At 36.1% G+C, this 20,759-nt stretch overlaps 1 protein-coding gene across 12 annotated transcripts in view; it reads right to left on the bottom strand.

Moving 5' to 3' along the window:
- The window catches only part of STAU2 (staufen double-stranded RNA binding protein 2), a 248,593-nt gene that overhangs the window by 125,201 nt on the left and 102,633 nt on the right, over positions 1-20,759 (bottom strand). For all 12 annotated transcript variants that reach the window (XM_006202410.4, XM_015237707.3, XM_072951789.1 and 9 more), the window contains 2 exons: positions 19,784-19,915; positions 9,642-9,702 (listed from right to left, as the gene is read on the bottom strand). In XM_006202410.4, coding sequence (XP_006202472.1) covers positions 9,642-9,702; positions 19,784-19,915 — 193 coding nt within the window. The remainder of the gene's footprint in view (positions 1-9,641; positions 9,703-19,783; positions 19,916-20,759) is intronic.

The raw sequence follows: 20,759 nt of genomic DNA, 5'->3' as shown, positions 1-20,759 counted from the left end.
GACGACACAGTCCAGCGGTAAGTGCACTCAACAAAAGTCCAGCTATCTGGGTTCAAGTTGCAGATCGCCTCTTTACCTTGTTTCCTTCATCTGTAAAATGAATTAGACAGAGGATCCTGAAAATCTCTTTCAGCTCTAAAAGTCTATGAATCATCTTAACACAAACCAGAAAGCTTGGAATAAAACAATACACTTGAATAACATCACCCCAAAAGCCTGTTGAGTGTTTTTAAAAATGGGCTATTACTATTAAAGTCTTAAGAAAAATCATGCAATGCAGATGTCTGTTCCATCGTTAAAACAAACACAGCACATGCTTTCTCAGCCATTTTAGTGTTTTTACATGATCCACCCAAATATCAAACTGGTATCTGAAACAATAGTTTGGACATTTTCCACGTTATGAAACATCCTAAATGGTTTTTTTTTTAAGATTCTGGTACATGATATATAAAACATTCTCTCACGAAAATGCATACTTAATTTTAATGGAATTTCTTTAGGAAAACATTATCCAGTTTTTCCTTAATTATCAGCAAGTGATAGATCTAGAAATAAATATGCTGTCTGCCAGCAAAGGCAGACCTTAGAATCAGAAGACACAAGTTCAAGCCACCACTACCTCTAACTAACTCAGTGTCCTCAGGCAAGTTATAAAATCACCTGAGCCTCAATTATCCTGTTTGTAAAGTGAGAGGTTGGATGTTCTCCAACATTTTCACACTTAAGACTTCTGTCTTTTTTTTCTTCTATGCATACCATGTTTCAAGGATTTATCTTTCAGACAGACTACATTTATTTAGTAATAATAAATCACCTTCCTGTTCTTTCCACCAAAGACTGCCAATCTGAGATTCAGATCAGCTTGAGATATGAATTCAGACATGTACTGTTCTAACCCAAAGCAAAGAAATCTACTAAGAATGAATGCATTATTTTCATTAGGTTGTTGAAATACCAATAATGACATCTATTATTATACAAAGACTAGCAACACCAAAGTGAGAACCCCAGGTCCAGGGGATATCTAAACACCATCAACACGGCAGGAAAACAGTAAAAACACTGTGTTTTTCCATTAGTTCAAATATTAAGCACTGACAATATCAGGTACTGTGCATATGATTTTATTTTTAAATAAAAAACAATAGATTTTTTTTCAAATTATATTTTTCATTTTTAAAAAGTTTGCCCTCCTTTTCTCATGAGGGAGAGGGGAGTAGTTAACTACGTTTGTCTTACACACGGACTAGCTTTTCAAGAAGCAGTGTCCACTTTTAAATTCCATTGAAATCACCAATAATAGCAAAAATAGAACAATGCAGTCCATGAATCGTTTCTGAATAAATGAAAGAATGAATGCTATACCCATTATACACAGAAGTTCTAGGGAGACAGCTGCTACTGCCTTTCTGAACCCTAACAGCCCTCAACCATGCAGTGTCCTGCTGCTCCTGTCAGTGCCTTTAATCGATGTGTTGACTACCCCCCTCTTATTTCTCATGTCAAGGAGATTTTTATCTTTTCAATTACTTATATACTTCATGCAGTATGTGCAGAAAGATCATGAAACAAGTACATCTTTGTTCACATTTGTTTTCAGCAAACAAATTATGTTTACTAATGTTAAAATACTCAGTGATTAAAAGTGGTGTATGAATAAACAGTCAGGTGAACAGGAGAGAAACTCCAGAATAATACCAAATACAGAATCTTCATATACAACAGTCAAATCTCAGTGCAATGGAGAGTAAAGCAGGATCCACGCTTTCAGTATAAATCCCAGAGGGATCAAAGATTTAAGGACAAAGAAAAAAAAAAAACTAGAAAGTTTCCAGAAGATAACTTAAAAGGAATTTTTTATAATCTCAGAATGAGGAAGGCATTATAACTATGCAAAGATTACAAATGCTATAAAAGATTATAAAAGTAAGGCCATTCAATTATGTTAAAAAGAAAACCAAACATTAAAAGAAAATTTCCAAGGGGGGAGGGTATAGCTCAAGGGGTAGAGTGCACGCTTAGCATACACAAGGTCCTGGGTTCGATCCCCAGCACCTCCTCTAAAAATAAAACAAAGAGGTTATTAACCTAATTACCTACCCCCACCTCAAAATAAATTAAACTCCACCACTAACAAAGAAACAAGAAAAATACTGGTAAGTCATATCATAAAGGCACACATACACTGTTTTCAGATAAGGAAAGAAAAAGACCAACAATTTAATATTAAAATAAGCAACAGATATGACTATATCACTGACATAAAAAGTATAGAAATAGCTCATAAATATACAAAAAATATACTCAATCAAAATAGGAGAAATGCAAAATAAAACTACACTGAATACCACATTTCAACTATCAGATTGGCACATGTCCAGACCTTTGAGAGCACACTGTCACCGAAGCTGTGGGGAAACAGGAAATCTCATACACTGCTGATGGACATGCAAACTGGGAAATCTCTACTGAGTGTAAACTGGCAACATCCATCAAAATTGTAAGTGCACATATTCTTTGACTTTTAAGAATTTATCCAAAAAATATACTAGCATACATGTAAAATGATGTTATGTTTGAGGCTTTATGAAGCAAGATTACGTAGAATATAAAAATACTAGAAACAATCTAAATGCTCATGAGTTTGAAACCAGTTAAATAATAATTAAGTCCTACACATTATCAATATAGAAGGATCTTCAAGGCATACTGTTGAATGAAAAGGGAAAACACTGTAGAATAGTGTGTCTGAAATGCCACAGGATAAAACAGTACCTATTTGAATTTGTTTCTAATAGTATAAAAAGATTCTGGAACAATATAAAACAATACAAAAGAAACTAACATAAATTACTTGCTTGGGAGACAAGGTGGAAACTGTGGCTAAGAGGACAAACGCAGTGGGAGATTTGTCACCTTTTTTGTATTTTACATTTTTATCCACTAAAAAACCTAAGTGAAAAAAAGAATAAAATAAGTAAGATTAATGATACAGTGGAATTTGAACTAGAATCCAGATGAATTCATCATTAAAATGAAATCAAAGGTACAAAAGTGATTTAAAAATTTTCTCCTTCTTGCAATATGGAGGGCTTGATACTTTGAAGGGCTCTCTGGCTTGCCCACCACAGGGCAACCAGCATTTCTTATAAATCTGAACTTATACATACCCTGTAATGCATAAATTCCACTCCTAGGTGTGTTCCCAGAAACTCTTACACACGTGCACCAGGAGACATGTTAAAAAATGTTTATAGTAATATTGGTTATAATAACAAAATCCTGAACTACCCCAAGAGTGGATCAATAGAATAGATAAATCAATTATAGTTGATGCACATAGAAGATGAAATACTGTATGTTGCAACATAAATTAATCTTAAATTACAATGTTAAGTGGGAGAAAAAATGTTCCAGAAAATATACAGTATAATGTCATTTTTTTCTAAAGGTTAAAAAAAAAAACTATACTAAAATACTGTTAAGAACTCATTTGGTAAAACTGTAAGAAATAAAGGGTGGGGTAAAATCGGCCAAGGGACATGAAAGAGGATGAAGGTGAAAGTAATGGCATTGGTAACATTTCAGTTCTCAAATTGAGTGGTGGATTCACGTTTATTTTATTCTCAGGCTTCATAACTTCTATGTGTTAAACTCATTATGTACCAAGTGTACCTATATTTTTCTTTAAAAATAACACACAAATTTAACACTTCTTGGCACACTATAATATATTATTATTCCATGGGACTTATAAACCTCCATGTTTCTACACAAGCTGATGAATGAGTAATTATAAATGTTACTCTTCTGTTCTCCTGTATGTTTGTTGTAGAGTTTCTTTGATAACAGAGAAAATCAATTAAGTACACATATAAGTTATGAAGCCTGAGAGCTGCCTCCTAAAGCAAAGGAAATAAAAGCAAAAATAAACAAATGGGACCTAATTAAACCTAAAAGTTTTTGCATAGCAGAAGGAACTACTGACAAAACAAAAAGACAACCTACTGAATGGAAGAAAATATTTGCACATGATACGACCAATAAGGGGTTAATATCCAAAATACATAAACAGCTCATACAACTCAACATCAAAAAAGACAAACAACTCAATTAAAAAATGGGCTGAAGATCTGAACATTTTTTCCAACGAAGACATACAGATGGCCAACAGGCACATAAAAAGATGCTCATCATTAATCATCAGAGAAATGCAAATTAAAACCACAATGAGGTATCACCTCACACCTGTCAGAATGGCTATCATCAAAAAGATCACAAATAACAAATAATGGCGAGGATAAGGGGAAAAGGGAATTCTCATACATTATTGGTGGGAATGTAAACTGGTGCAGCCGCTATGGAAAACAGTATGGAGATTCCTCAAAAAATTAAAAATAGAACTACCATATGATCCAACAATGCCACCTCTGGGTATTTATCTAAAGAAATTGAAAACACTAATTCAAAAAAATATATGTACCCCTGCATTCATCAATGTCTTACAGTTTTCCAAGTACAGGTCTTTTATCTCCTTGGTTAGATTTATTCCTAGATATTTTATTCTTTTTGATTTCTGTACATTAATTTTGTATCCTGAAGACAATTTTAATCCGGCATAGTTAGCACCTAGCTGTAAGTAGACAAAAAAGTTAAAGTATATGTGCATTTAATTTTTGAAGTGGAAGGTTTGTTTTTTAAAGATTACAGTTATAAGAAAGTGCTAACAGTTACAACCAAAAAACAATTTAAATGGCTTTGTAAGTGACTGTGATTGCACAGCCTGGGTCCTAGCTTTATTACCTGCAGACTTAAAATAGACCTAATTTTTGTATGCTTCTCAGGCTTTCTTCATTGCCCTGAATTGCAATGAATCTGTAGACTGCCTTGATATATACAATGGAATATTACTCACCTATAAAAAAGAATGAAATCTTGCCATTTGCGACAACATGGATGAACCTAGAGGGTATTATGCTAATGAAACAGATCAGACAGAGAACGACAAATACTATATGACTTCACTTATATGTGGAATCTAAAACAAAATGAATGAACAAACATAACAAAAGAGTTTCGGATACAGAGAACAAATATGTGGTTGCTAGAGGGAAGAGCATGGGGGAGGAAAGAAATAAGTGAGGGAGATAGGAGGTACACACTTCCAGCTGCAAAATTAATCAGTTAGGGGTATGACACATACAGGGTGGGGAACGTAACTAATAACTACCTAATATCTTTGTATGGTGATATTGTAACTAGACTTATGTGGTGATCATTTTGAAATTTATAGAAATATCGAATGACTATGTTGGGTAACAGGAACTGACATAGTATTATAGGTCAATTCTACTTCAAAAACCAACAAACTCATAGAAAAAAAGATCAGATTTGCGGTTACTAGAGGCAGTGGGTGAGGAAGGGGAAACTGGAGGAAGGCAGTCAACGTACTTCTAGTTACAAGCTAAAAAGTAAGTACTAGGAATGTAACGCACAACACAATAAATACAATTAATACTGCTGTACATTATATAAGAAAGTTGTTGAGAGTAAATCCTAAAATTTCACATTACAACAAAAATTTTTTCCATTTCTTTAATTTTGTATCTATTTGAAACGATAGGTGTTCACTAAACTTACTGTGAAAATCATTTCATGACACATGCAAATCAAATCATTATGCTGTACACCTTAAACTTATACAATGCTTTATGTCAATTATATCTCAATAAAACTGAAAGAAAAAAATAAAATAGGTTGCTAGAAGTTAGCTGCACTCTTAGATTTCCCACATAGTACTTATGTCTAAATAAGTAAGTTGAATCACTTGGCTTTATATTTAAAATCCAATTGGCTCCAACTAATTTAATTGCCTGTTTATAAAATGCCTGTGTGCTATGGGAGCCCTAAAAGGGAATTGTTCAGGGAACTCTCCCAAAACACTTAAAGAATCTATTAATCCATTATCTTCAGACTTCACCCACCCCACCCATTGTCGCCAAAATTTAGAGGTTCAAAATACAGTACACAGCATACAGGAAGCAAGCATGCAGTCCATCTAATGCCACGTCACTGGGGTGGTTTAGCCTCCCAGCTTCAGGATGTACAGAGTTTAATAATATCTGCATATAATACAAAAGTGACGAAAATTTTATGTCAACTACAATACTGAAAAGGTCAGTAAGAATTCTATCCCATCCCCAAAGTATTTGTCTTGGGTCATCTCTAATGAACCTAGAAGAGCCAGCATATTTCACAGGGGCTAAATAAAACTTTTTAAAAGGTTAACGGAAAACTATTTATGTGAAAAATGCCTCCAAATAATCTTTTAGTGGGTGGATTCGGCACATACCAGTGAATACCTTTGAGCTTAGTCCAATTTTGAATTATGCCAGAGTTTACCTTTAAGAAACAATGAACCTGTTTTTAAGTAAAACCCTGTATTAATAAGAAACATGGAATGTGAATACAAAAAAAAGATTTTATCAACTGAACTGTATCTAAATATTTTACAAAGTTTTCCATGAGCCGTCAGTAAGTCTTTAAAATGCATGATCTTTTAAAAAACTTGTTAGTCATTCATCTGTAAAAATCCCGCTTTTTATGTGTATGCCAAGCATAAAATTGCCCCATGCTGAATTTAACACAAACCTCACATTACAGAGTTAAGTGTTCTTGCACTTCAGCATGACTATGACAGTGATTCAAAGGGTGAAAATACACTTAGAACAGTCTACATTCTGCAATTCAGGACAATGAAGAAAGCCTGAGAAGTATGCAAAAATTAGGTCCATATTTTAAATCTGCAGGCAATCAAGCCAGCAACCAGGCTATGCAATCACGATCACTTGCAAGACCATTTAAACTATTTTTTAGTTGTAACTGTTAGCAGTTTCTTATGACTGTAATCTTTTTAAAAAATATCTTCCACTTCAAAAATTAACTGCATGTGTACATTAACTATTTTTTTGTCTACTTACAGCTAGGTGCTAGCTATGCCAGGTTAAAATTGTCTTCTTTCCCATTTCCAATTCTGCCTTCTCTTCATTTTTGTACGCTATGGTTCTAAGCTAATTTCATAGTATGTACCCAAATAATGGTTGGCTAAAACTTTGTTCTTTTCAACTACAGTTTGCGAAATAATGTAAAGTTTAACCAAAAAAGCAGTGAAGAGTCACTTTATGATGACATTCTGTTTTCTTCAAAGTAATATGTTACCTTTTCAGATGTTATTCAAGATGATTAATCTTTTTACAGAATGCAGATAACTAAAGATACTCAATATTATAAACTGATAGGGTGCCCTAAATAACAAGATGGAAAATGAGTTGCTCAAGGTCAGATAATCTGGCAGTGAGGCAGGGAGCACTGGTGGTCTCTCGAATTCCTGTTCCCCCACGTGCCATCCTGAGAGACTCCTGCTCTAATCTCTGCCTGTGAAAAGGACACAGGGATGTGCCCCAGGATGGGAACCACCTAGCGCAGAATTTCAGACTTAAGGAACTGATTAAAGAGAAGAGAATTTAACCTAAATGTTACCATAATACATGAATTTAAATTACTTTTCTGGTAATAGATTCATTATAGAGACACTTTTTTCCTAATGTAGTACTGAAGTGGCTACGGGCTGGATCCGGAGGCTTCGGGGGCTCCACTAGAGAGAACCATCCCTGGGGCAGTGACACAGGTGCTTGTCAGGGCCACGCTGCCCCAGCATCCGCGAGAGCCTGCCGCAGGGTCCGCTTGGCTTTGGGAGGAAGGAGCCCCCGTACCGGCTTCCTCATTTCCTCACAGCTGGGAGGGGTGAGGGATCATCCTCCTTTCCAACCCTCAATGTGAATGACTGTAGACCAGAGGAAGTCCTAAAGTGTTCGCGATTTGGTTAAATTTTAAGCTGGCTTCAAATAACTTTATCACTTCCAACAGGTTTAAAGAAAATCTTTTACGCATTCTTACATGTTTCTCATCACTGAACCTCATTGGCCTCTTCGTGACATCTCTTCCTCTACTTGCAAAGGAGTTCCAAACCCCTTAGCAAGTTAAAAAAAAAATCAACAGACATAAAGATGAGGGCCAAACATCACCGTTTAATGATGGAGTCTGCAGATTACCTATAGTGTGTTTTCATGTTAAAACCATCACGTTAACAAGTATCTGACTTCCATATTCAAATATGTCATGTTCATATTCTTTGAAAAAAATTTCTAGTACCAAAGGTAACTATTCAAGTATAAACCATATATATTCTTTGATCATTTGTACATCTGACAGATAAAAAGTATAAGAATGGAGTTTCTGGCAAACCTACACAGAATTAAGTAATTTTTATTTAAAAAAAAAAGAGAGAGAGAGAGAAGGCATGGAAGGAAATTAACATTCATTATGTGCCTACTAAGAAAGAGGTACTGTGCTCAGTACTTTACATAAAACTGAAATCAATTTAATGCTTCTTACATTCCTTTATCAAGTGTAATTATAACCCTATATACTCAAACATCAAAGGAATTCAAAACAAACTCTCTGAGAATCCTGAACTAATTCCACTGCCTCTTTGGGCAATGTGCTAAGCCTATCACACTCATCATCCTTACATCCATAGACAAAAGGCCCAGAGTAATGTTATACTATTTAAATTATTCCCAGAAAGTAACTCATGAATACCATTACCTCACTGAAATAGTCTTTACAAGAGGCTAGTTTTAATGATCCAAGAATTCAATTCTCATAAGCATGCTGTGGTAAGAGTTTGTTATGAATTTCATTACACATCAAGAGATGAGCTGCTAATATCAAAGAATACTCTTCACTACAGCAATTTACATATTTAAGCATATTTAGCTTCCAGAGGTTATAAGGAAGAGAACTAGGGTTAAAAATGAGATAGATTTGCTTTCACTGGGGACTTCACTTCGACACGGTCTTCACTGGGTGGCTGTTCCATTTGACTGATATACAGCAATAGATGTATATTTTGGGAGAGGTAGGGAGGAAATTTCGGAAATATGTCTATGCTTCCAATGTGTGATCACAGCTTGATCACGTACCTTTGGAAAAAAAATAACCTGAAGTGGATTTTTAAGTGTCTGATAATACTATACTTGGAATAAAACTATGAACAATTTTATTCTTACATTTCTGATATTTCAATTAGTGACTTTAATAAAATATTAAAAAGTCTAATGACTCAGCACAACCTGAAAAATGTTTATTTCAATGTTAAATGAAAACACAGTACAAACTTTGATCTACATTATAATTACGTGAAAGTGTCTGTGTACCTAAAAAGAGGAACTGTGAATATAGTTGATGCTGGATTATAATGAGCTGGTAGGTAATGGTTTTTCTCTTTTGATTCTTTTATATTGTAATAATGTCACCATAAAAACAACTTTAAAAAAAGGTTATCACTACGTGGATAAAACAGTGCTCTGTCTGCAATGACTTAACCATGTTAGGGAGATACGTACCTGTGTCTTCTGTCAGTTCCAGGAAAGTAAACAGCACAACTTCCATGTATCCCTCACAACACCTAACGTGGCATCTCAGACCCAAACAGACCCAGCAGATACCCAGTGAAGGACAAATCACCGAACCACAGATGAACACCAAGTGCAGTTAAGATAAAAGTAGAAACTTACTGTTATTTGTTGGTTCAGGGAACCCAGCCTTTGGACCACTCCATCCTTTGTTTTCCCCTGTCTGAAAAATTGAATTAATTATTTAAATCCAGGGAAAGATACTTATTCAAAAAAAAAACCAGTTATCTAATCAATTAACCAAGAGCAAAGATTATTCTGCTTATTTCTCTCCAATCTGACGCCTGGACCATGGATACAAGAATAACTAACATGAACAGTACCATCTATCCCTTTTCTACGTTTGAATGTGTTTCTTCGGTGTCCTGCCTTTATCTGTTTATTTAAATTTACAATTTAAGTTATCAAGAAAGTTCCATACTGAGTACATGTATTATATACAACCTGGGCTCCATCAAGGTGGTTAAAGAGTAAATAACTATTTTTCAGTGAACAATAAATCATCCCAAGTGCTAAGGTGACTAGAAGAGCTTCTTTATCACTTCTAAGGTCAAACAGAAATACTACTGTGTCTGTTCTGGAAAAGTCCTGACAAGGGTCACCAAATACTGCTAATGACATATACAAAAAATTGAAAACTAAACCTTAACTTTAAGTAAAATTTGGAGTATCTTGCCTTTTGCCAGATGACTTGATTAATGTTTAGTGTAAAATACATTTTGAACTCAGACATTTTGAAGTAGTAAGAATTTTAATCTAACTAATAAGTGACTTTAACTTGCTGTGTTCTCTTTTTGCAGAGCTGGCATAAAGCAGCCTTGCGGGGAGGCTTCTTTTCTATTATAATCAGTACTTCATATATGTATGTGTATGCATGACTGCGACATTGTGCTGTACACCAGAAACTGATACATTGTAACTTAATGGTACTTCAATTTTTAAAAATTAGTATTTTATACTTATGTAATCAGGTATCAAAGATCAAAGGGATAAATTAAATCTATATATAAACACAAACTACAGTTCTAGCAAGTAGTTTGCACCCATGAAAGGGTGAGGGAGAAGGAAATACATGTAAATGAGGTGGGAAGCCCCATAAAAAAGACCGGCAGGACTCCCAGGCAAGGCCACTACTCTCCTGCCAGCACCATCTGGTTCCCTGGCCCAGGGGCTCTATCTCACTTTTTGCCTCTCAAACAGCTTACTTCTAGGAAAGTGGAAGTTACCCCTAAAATTCTACTGGTTCCCTGAGCTCACTCCTGATTGGTCCATTTCCCTCACTCCTGATTGGTCCATTTGTAGTACTTGATTTGCATGCAGCTCACTCATGATTGGTTATTTCTCTCCCTCCTGATTGGCCAATTTCTACAAAGCTTGTTCCTAATTAGTCAACTTTTGTTATACCTTATTTGCATTTGATGTTGCAAAGTGTAAACTGGCAGCCTATAAAAGCCTGTGTAAACCTACAGCCGGGGTCCAGAGCTTGGAGTGTTAACTCCTCTGGGCCCACTGGCGTAATAAACCTGAGTTCTCCAACTCTCCGAGTACTGCTTGGTCTCTTCTGGATCCAGGATGCCGTCACAACTGAGCTGTAACACTGAGCTATAACACTGAGCTGTAACACGTTTTTCTGAAACACAGATGCAGGGCTATGCTGATGAGAAGGAGGAGACTCCCACTTACATGTTCTCTGTGAAGCACAAGATCACAGAATGAGAGGAAAGCTGACTGAGGAGGGTTATAAGCATGAGGAAAGTGGACGCAGTAAGGATTAAGTCACTTCAGGGAAGGAAAGAGCTGGCTGATTCTCAGGCATTTGAGGGCTCAAGTAAAGTTGGTAATAATACACCTAGCATTTCATTCCTCCTTTTCTCTCCCTCTATTAATAACTAAGGATATTTAAATATTAGATTTTATTCCTTAAGCCTAATTTTTCACCTTCAACTGAATCCCAAGCCTGCTGCTCTCTGATTTCTACCACAACACCTCTTATGAAACTGCTTCTGTAAGGTTTGCTCACACATGACAGAGTGAACACAAGGAGTAATCTCTTCTCTCCCCAGATGTCTCTAAATTGATAATTCAATAAATTCTCTCTCCCTCCCTTTCCCCCTACCCTGCCCTACCCAACAGAAGAAGAGATAAGTCAATCAAAGCCTGCAACCTGGAAAGCAGATAAACAAGTTGTAAACTAACTTAGCAGATGTCAGCAGGCTGAAACCTAACCTGCTGAGTGAAAAGCCAACAAAGAGCTTGCAAAGAGTGAAGTGATTTGCGCCCCAGGACTGCAGAAAGCCTCAGCAATCAGAAGCACACCTGGCACTTCCGTAGATGAACCCTGGAAGAGCCTGAAAACAGAGAGATCGTTTGGAAGTCGTTCAAAATGCTACAGAATTGCCTGGTCACCTCTTTGACACCAAAGAGGCAGAGTTCCTAAAAGCTTCGTCTTCAGAAAGGCTTAAACAGAGACCTTACATACCAGGTACAGCTGAGGATGGGCTCCACATGCCACACTGCAAATAAGGAGCTGGAATCCAAAATCATATCCTGGAAGATAAGGTCCCCAGCTCCCTTCCTCACTAGGCCTCAGAAGACAACATCCAGGCCTCTGCTCCACAAGAAATGGTGAGGACAATACAGGGAACAGAGTAAAGCTTCAAAAACCAGGTTAAAAACAGAAGTTCTCAGAGAGAGAGAGAAACACTATACCCACTAAACAAGACTAGGAGGTTATAAAAAGGAATATTCTGAGAATGAAAAAGAGCTCTGGGAAATAAAGTAAAAATTTTCAAAGGAGGACTGGAAGATAAGATTGAAGAAATCTCCTAGAAAACAGAACAAAAAGAAAAACAGACAGAAATAGAAAAGAAAGAAAGAATGGGAAGATCATCCATTAGACTAACAGGTATCCCAGAAAGAAAGAAGAGCAAAAATGGAAGCAAAGAAATTATAAAAGAAATAATATGAGACATTTCCCCCTTTCAAAGTATATGAATTTCTGGATTGAAATGCAAACACTCAACACAATTTGCCAAAACTACACAACTCAGGTCAATCACCCATGAAATTTCAGAACTCCTGAGAAAAGAAGTTAGAAAAGCATTGAGAGAAAAGAAACGTAAAAGTTCCATACATGCACTGAAGAATAAGAGGGCTTTGGAGTTTCAACAGTAACGTGCAGAGGTAGAAAACATCAGTGCAACACCTTTAAAACTCTGTGGGAAAAAAATATTTCCAATTTAGAATTATATCTCAGAAAAACTATTAAGTGTGTGGGAAATGTAAAGATGTATCAGACCTACAAGATCTCAAAAAAAATTTACTCCCCGTGTATCCTCTGTCAGAACGTGACTAAAGCAAAGACTCCAACAACACAAGGAAATAAATCAAGAACAAGGGAAACTGATCAAAAAACAGGTAATTCAACAAGAGAGAGAGGCAAAAGGAATTTTCAGGGAAATGGTGAAGAGAAGAACCAAAATAGTGGGTCTGCAACAGATCTCTCAAACATACAATCCGAAGTAGGAGAGGAGGATAAAGAGCTCCAAGAAAGAAAGAAAAAAAAAGAAACTAAAAAAGCACATGATGTGTTCGCTGGCAGAGAGCTTCGGGATAAGTCAGAGAGATGTAGAAAAATATACATGTGGAGTATGTATATGACAGTCAGATCTTCCTTTTCCATAGTAGGAACTTAGATAATATCTAAAAAGGAAAAATCAAGAAATTGCAGTACAAGCTACTGACAGTAGAAAATAACAAAATAAACACCTAAAACAGGTAGTAAATGGTTGCTTCTTATAAATCTTGAGTCTTTACACCATTAATCTTGAATAAATCTTAACTTCTTATACATATCTGAGTATTACTTTGACCGATATATAATTATAAAGTATAAAAAAGAATGAAGCTCTTGCCAGTTATATCTTTATGTAGAACAAATTCCAAGATAGAAGTGAACCCCAACAGGTAAGTAAAAAAAAAACAAAAAACACGATCAGTTTTTTTTTTAAAAGATGGAGAGAGTGTTCCACTTTTCCTTAGAATGTAGAAATGTAACAATGAGAAAGAGCCAGACAATGTAAAAAAAATCATAACTTTTCTCGAACTTATCAGACATCTGAGATTGTAAAGCAAACAAATGAAATGAATTCCAGAGAGTGACAAAGCCCTCTAAGGAGAGGCGAGGCTCACAAAATGTTTCAACTTTGGCAGAGCTAGAAAGCAAGAGTTGAATGCCAAAAATGCAGGTAAGAAGAAAGCAGATGAAATGTTAATAAATTCTAAAAGACTGCATGTGGGTTAGCACAACAGTTTAGAAAAACTGGGACTCCAAACGGAAGTGTTTTTCCATGGGCCTCCCCTGGGAACTCAGGAGGACAATTGGACATACATCAAGAAAACAGAGCGGCCCACTCAGTGGTGCAGGTATGCGGCAGGTCAATGTCTGCCACTGAGAGAAAAGCACAGGACTTTGCACACTCCTCTTTCATACAAATAGTTCAAGCCATTAGAGAAAGGGGAAAAGCAAATCCTATCTGCCTCTGGGACAGAGGCAGGAAATTCTGTTGCCCAAAGCCTCAGGCAAAGACTCACTACTTTTGGAAAAGGATTAGAAGCAAAAGCTACCTGCCCCTGGGGGAAAAGAGGGTAGGGTAGAAAACCCTCTTGAGAGCAAGGCCCTGCACCAATATAAAGCAGATGTCTGAAAATGCTGGGAAAAGGGGCTGGAAGCTCTCTTGCACCCAAGACAATCCACAGATCCAAAGTAAAGTCTGGCTACCATGGGGAAGGAGGCAGAAACATTAAGCAACACACACCTCTGAGACCCAGGCACACACAGTCTGTCTGAGAATGAAGCTGGACAAGAAAATCAAGAACTACGCTCCCATACGCAACACAATCCTACAATTGAATAATAAGCAACAGCAACTGACTACAAAGCATAGAGAGATCCTTCACCCCATGGCATAGCAAAGAAGAGACTGGTGAAACCTGAGGGTAGAGCAGAAGCCCTCCCCAAACCTCAGCCCACACAAAACAGAGACAGCAGCAAACCACTGCTAAAGAAATTTGACGTCAGCAGTGACTACAGCAACAATAAAACCCACAACAAGCTCAACTATTGACTAGATCGATGCCACCCTCCATATTAACAGTCTGACAGACGACGAGACATGCCTATTTCTCAACGTAAATACTATTTAATTCAGCCTCTACTGTTTCTCAATACATGATGTCCAATATTGATTCAAAAATCTTAAGACACCCAAAATTGCAAAAAGAACTGAACTACTGTCAAAAGATAAAGACCCATAAACCCACAGGCTAGAAATCTAAGAAATAAATTTAAAAATATCTATTATTGGTAGGTTAAAAGATCTAATGTAAAAGGCAGACAACATACAAGGACATTTGGAAAATTTCAGTAGAGAAACAGAAACTACAGAACAAAATCAAATGGAAGTCCTGGGGGGAAAATTATCTTAGATGAAAATTAGTGTTGAAGTCGTTATTAACAAATGGACACAGCTGAAGAAATAATCAGTCAAACTGCAGATAGGTCGATAGAAATTACTCAAGGTGAGACACAGGGAAAAAAAAAGATTGAAAAATTAAAAGGAACAGAAAGGAACAGGAGTTATAAGACAATATCAATGGTCTAACAAATGTGTAACTGGAAGCTCCCAAGGAGAGCAAAAACAAGGAAGAAATATTTGAAAGGCTAACAGCTGAGAATTTGACAAAATAACTGAATGACAACAAATTACAGATCCAATAATGTTCAGAGACCACTCACCAGGAAAAATACCGAAAGGAGAAGAAACAAAGGAAGAAGAGGAAGAAAAGGAGGAGAAACTGAGAAACGGGAGACGAAGGAAGGGGGAGAGGGCAGAAGAGAAGGAGGAAGAAAGAATCAAATTTAGACACATCACACATTGGTGAGAATTAATGAAAATTTTGAAGGCCTTCAGAGGGGAAGAAAAAGCACAGCAAGAGGAAAAAGTAGATAAGAATTATGGCACACCTCACATAAAGGCAAGAAAGCAAGAAAAATGAAAGTATACAGACTAGCAAGGGAAAAAACTGTCTTTATTCAAATACGGCACTATCACCAATACAGAAAATTGAAAAAAAATCTACAAAACAAGCTACCCTACTGATAAGTCATTTCATCAATGTTACAGGATACAAGGTCAATATATAAAAGCCAATGGTATTTCTACCAACTAAAAAAGAAGAATTGGAAATTGAAACTAAAAACTAGTACCATTAATAATAACATCAACAAACATGAAACATTTAGGGATAAACATAAAAAATGTGCAAGATATTTCTATGAAAAGGGACAAAACATCACTGGGACACCCAAAACCTAAATAAACAGAGAGCTAGATCTTGTTCATGGGTTGAAAGATTCAATATTCTTAAGATATCAGTTTATGCAAAACTGATCTACATAGTCAACACAATCCCCACAAAAAATCCCAACTGGATATTTTTTGGTAGAAATTGATCCTACAATGTATTATCAAAGACTCTATGCTAGCCAAAATGAATTTTAAAAAGCCAAACAAAGATGGAGTTCTTAATTTGATTTCAAAACTTACCCAAAAAGCTACACTCTATATATAGTTGTAATAGCTGAAGAACAGACATACAAATTAATCGAACAGAATAGAGAATCTAGGAACAGACCCACACTTATATAGTCAATTGAGTTTCAACAAATGTGGTAAGGAATTCAATGGAAAAAGCACTAATCTTTTAAACAAATGGTGCTAGAGCAATTGGATAACCTATGAAAAAAAGGAGGAGAGAGGAAGGGAGAAGAGGGGAGTCCTTATTCTGATAAAGGACTGGCATCCAAAATATACAAAGAACTTTTACAACTCAATAATAAGAAAGTAAACCACCCAATTTTTTAAAAGACTAAAGTTTTGAACAGATACTTCAAGGAAGAGATACGAATGGTAAATAAACAGATGATAAGCTACTCAGCATTATTAATTAGAGAAAATGCAATTAAAGTCCAATGAGATAACATTATACACGTACTAGTATGATCAAAGCTATCAAAACTGACAATACCAAGTGATGGAGAAGATGTGGAGTAACTGGAAATCTCAAACACTGCTTGCGGAAATGCAAAATGCAACAGCCTCTCTGGAAAGTATCTTCAGTTTCTTATAAAGTTACAAGTGTACTTATTTCATGAATTTGTACCTATAGGATATATGTACAATAAAGACTTAAACATGAATGTTTATGATCACTTTATAATAGCCTCCAGCTGGAAACAAATCAAATGTTGGTGAGGAATAAAACAATAAACAATAAAATAAAAAATACTAATGATAAATGCAAGACATGGACAAATCTCAACAATAAGAAGCCAGACACAAAAGGCTACCCAACGTATGATTCAATTGATACAACATGCTGGAAGAAGGCAAAATTATGGAGACGGAAATTAGATCAGTGCTTGTCAGGGGCTGGGGAAAGGGAGGACATTTACTACAAATGGGCATTAAGAAACTGTATGGGGGTAGCAGAAATGTTATAAGTCTTAATTGTGATGGTGGTCGTTGAGTGTATACACACACATACTTGTCAAAATTCACTGGACCGCAACTCAATAAATCTGAATTTTTTTTATAGCGGGGATATATTAGTGCATACACATAAAATATCTCTGTAAGCATATTTATTGCATTTTTATTTATCAAATCCTTATATAAGATTCACCATATTTCAGACACTATTCTAAATGCTGTATAAATATTAACTCATTGTGGGAGATGCCTTTAGAGGAGAAACCAAGAGACTGAGGGTCTCAGGGTGAAGTGAGACGAACATTTTTTTCACTGTTTACTCTTTTGTGCTATTTAAATTCTTTTAACTATGTACCTATCTTGCTTATTTCTTTTAAAAAGCCAACTTTTAAAAAATTGCTTTCACAGGTTTATTTTTTACATTCTCCAAAGATCTTATTGATAAATCAACGTACACAGTTCTCTTATCTGATCTCTGCAGCATATGACCGCCAGCTCTGTCTCAAAGTCATCCTCTCCTCCCCTTCTGTGCAGGTATTCTTCCCTCCTCCCTCTTCCTGTGTCCCCCATGCACGTTATCTGCCACTGAAATCTTACCATGCACACTCTAGAAGGATCCCTGATGTCTTTCTCCTCCTCTACCACCACTGTCTTAGTTCAGACCCTCAGCATCTTTTACCTTAGCATTTCTGCTAACACTGGCCTCCCTGCCTCCAGTCCTCTCCTGCCAAATCCGTTCACTCCATTATACAGGACTGTCTTTTGAAGAAGGCAAACCAGATCATGTCACTTTCATGTTCAAATCTCAATTTAATAATTCAGAAGCTCCTTACTTCACATAAAAACAGTGGTCTCAGCTATTCCTGACTTTCCAGATTCATCTTCACACATCCTATAATTTTAATTATACTATAATTTTTGTTGTATGATTAAAACTCCTCACCCCCTAACACTTACTGGTCAGGTTCCTGGAGTGCAGGGACCAAATTCCAGTCATCTTATTCTAAGTGTTTGGCATTTAGTGGGTGTGATGGTTAATTGTATGTGTCGACTTGTCTGGGCTACAGTACTCAGATATTTGGTCAGACATTATTCTGGGTGTTTCTTCTTCTGGAAGAGATTTAAATCACTGAACTCCGAGGGAAGCAGATGGCTCTCTATAACGTGGGTGGGCCTCGTGAGTGGAAGGCCTCTTAAGCTGCCCTTCCCTGGAGCAAAAGGGAGCTCTCCAGCTGACAGCCTGTAGACGCTGCAGCTCCTTCCTGAATCTCCCGCCTGCAGGCCTCCCCAGCAGATTTTGGACTAGTTAAGCCTCCAAAACTGCATGGGCCAATTCCTTAAAATTAGTCTGTGACACACACACACACACACACACACACACACACACACACACACACACACACATCCTGTCAGCCTCTGTTTCTATGGAGAACCAGGACTAGTAACACAGTGAGGATGCAAAAAATGTTTTTCAAATTAATGAAATTAATGCTGGTTTTTTTGTCCTGTTTTATTTTCACTTAACTTACAAATAAACCTCTATGAGAAGATTTATTTTCGCATACTTTTATAAATCACTCACCAGTTTTAAGTCAATATAAATGTGTTAAGTTAAAACAACATACATACAATATAAGAACTACAGCAACTTGAACACGTGTTAGGTTTCATGTTACAAATACCTTTAAAAGAAGAAAAGTATACACTAGCCAGGTTATAAAAACAGAATTGAAATCTCTAGCAATACCGCATAGACAAATAATTTTTTAATCACTCAAAATAATTGCCTAGATATTCATAGTTGCCTTAAAAAGAAAAGTGTATCTAAATGTTTTTAATACATGATTTTGTTTCGACTCTAAGCTTCACAAATGTGTTTCCACAGAAACTAAAAATATCCCTGAAACAGAATCCTTATGTGAGAAAATGGCATGGAAAAAAGCATACTGTTTATGACATAAATAATCATTAAGCCTGTTGTGTGACTGTTCATACAAATAAAATGTTCAATAAAAATAATTTCTACATATGCATAGATAAAATGATAATTTAATACAAAATGAAATTAAGCCAGTTCCTGTCAAGTTATCTGCCAAGTCCTAATGTCAGGTGTTAATGATGTCATTAACTGCTGCAGAAGAAATAAGGGACCATGAACACAAGTATTGTCAGAAAATAAACACCTTCTGAGTTTACCTTTAAATTTAAAGTAAATAGAAAAATTAGTTTATATAGTCCTATATAGTTCCTTCCCCAAAGGAATAACTCAGGATCTTTATTTCCAGTGTTTTCAGCTGTATTCCAGAAATAAAGACTAATAACGTCTATCCTTAAAAAGCACAAATTAAAACTGTCTATAGGGCAAAAATCATCAGTCAGTAAGCTAAAAATTATTAAATTGGTATTATATAAAATATGTATAACCATACAACAAACTTTTAGTGTCTGCTAACTGTAAGGTTATAATTAATATTTCATCTTGACCCCTAAACAGATGTTATCTTCCACCCGGAAAATCTATCTTTAAGGATACGAAGATAAGAGCACTGCCTTAGAAAAGTTAAAACTTGACATCTACTTGAACATCGGTTAAGACAGTACTTAGAGTCAAGGAATACTGGAACAGAATCTGTTCATCACTTTTAGTTATTCTGACAGGATAGAATGTGTCCATGTAAATTCAACCCTCACCTTGTCAAGTTGATCTTGAAGACTAGTGGACGCTTTATAACCAAGTTGTAACAGCATTGCTTCCGCAGCATTTTTTTTGGCTATCTTTTTATTAGGTCCTGTTCCAGTAGCAACTTCATTGCCTACCTTGACCTGATAAGATAAAGTAAGAAATTAATGATTGTTGCTTTGGTAACAAACCTTAACACCAAAACCACAATGAGATATCACCTTACACCTGTCAGAATGGCTATCATCAAAAAGAACACAAATAACAAACACTGGCTAGGATGTGGAGAAAAGGGAACCCTTGCACGCTGTTGGTGGGAATATAGATTGGTGCAGACACTGTGTAAAACAGTATGCAGGGTTCTCAAAAAACTAAAACTAGAACTACCACATGACCCAGCAATTTCATGCCTGGGTATATGTTCGAAAAACACAAGAACACTAATTAGAAAAGATACATGTGGTGGGAGGGTATAGATCAATGGTAGAGTGCATGCCTAGCATGCATGAGGTCCTCGGTTCAATCCCCAGTACCTCTAGTAAATAAATAAACAAACAAATAAATAAATAAACAAACAAACAAATTACCTCACCCCCAAGAGATAAAATAAAATATAAAAAAAGAACACACACTCCAATGTTCATAACAGCAATATTTACAATAGTCAAGATATGGAAGCAACCCAACTATCCATCAACAGATGAATGGATTAAGAAGATGTGGGGGGGTGGAATACTACTCAGCCATAAAAAGAATGAAATTTTGCCATCTGCAACAACATAGACCTGGAGGGTATTATGCTAAGTGAAATAAGTCAGACAGAGAAAGACAAATACTATATGATATCACTTATATGTGGAATCTAAAAAACACAACAAACTAGTAAATATAACAAAAGACAAATAGACTTAACAGATGTAGAAAGCAAACTAGTGGGTACCAGTGGGGAGAGGGAAGCGGGGAGAGGTACAAAGGGGTAGGGGATTA

Source organism: Vicugna pacos, chromosome 29, assembly GCF_048564905.1.
Source record: "Vicugna pacos chromosome 29, VicPac4, whole genome shotgun sequence".
NCBI classification, from domain to species: Eukaryota; Metazoa; Chordata; class Mammalia; order Artiodactyla; family Camelidae; genus Vicugna; species Vicugna pacos.
Note: the sequence above shows the minus strand (reverse complement) of the source record. Positions and strands in the feature narration are given on the sequence as shown.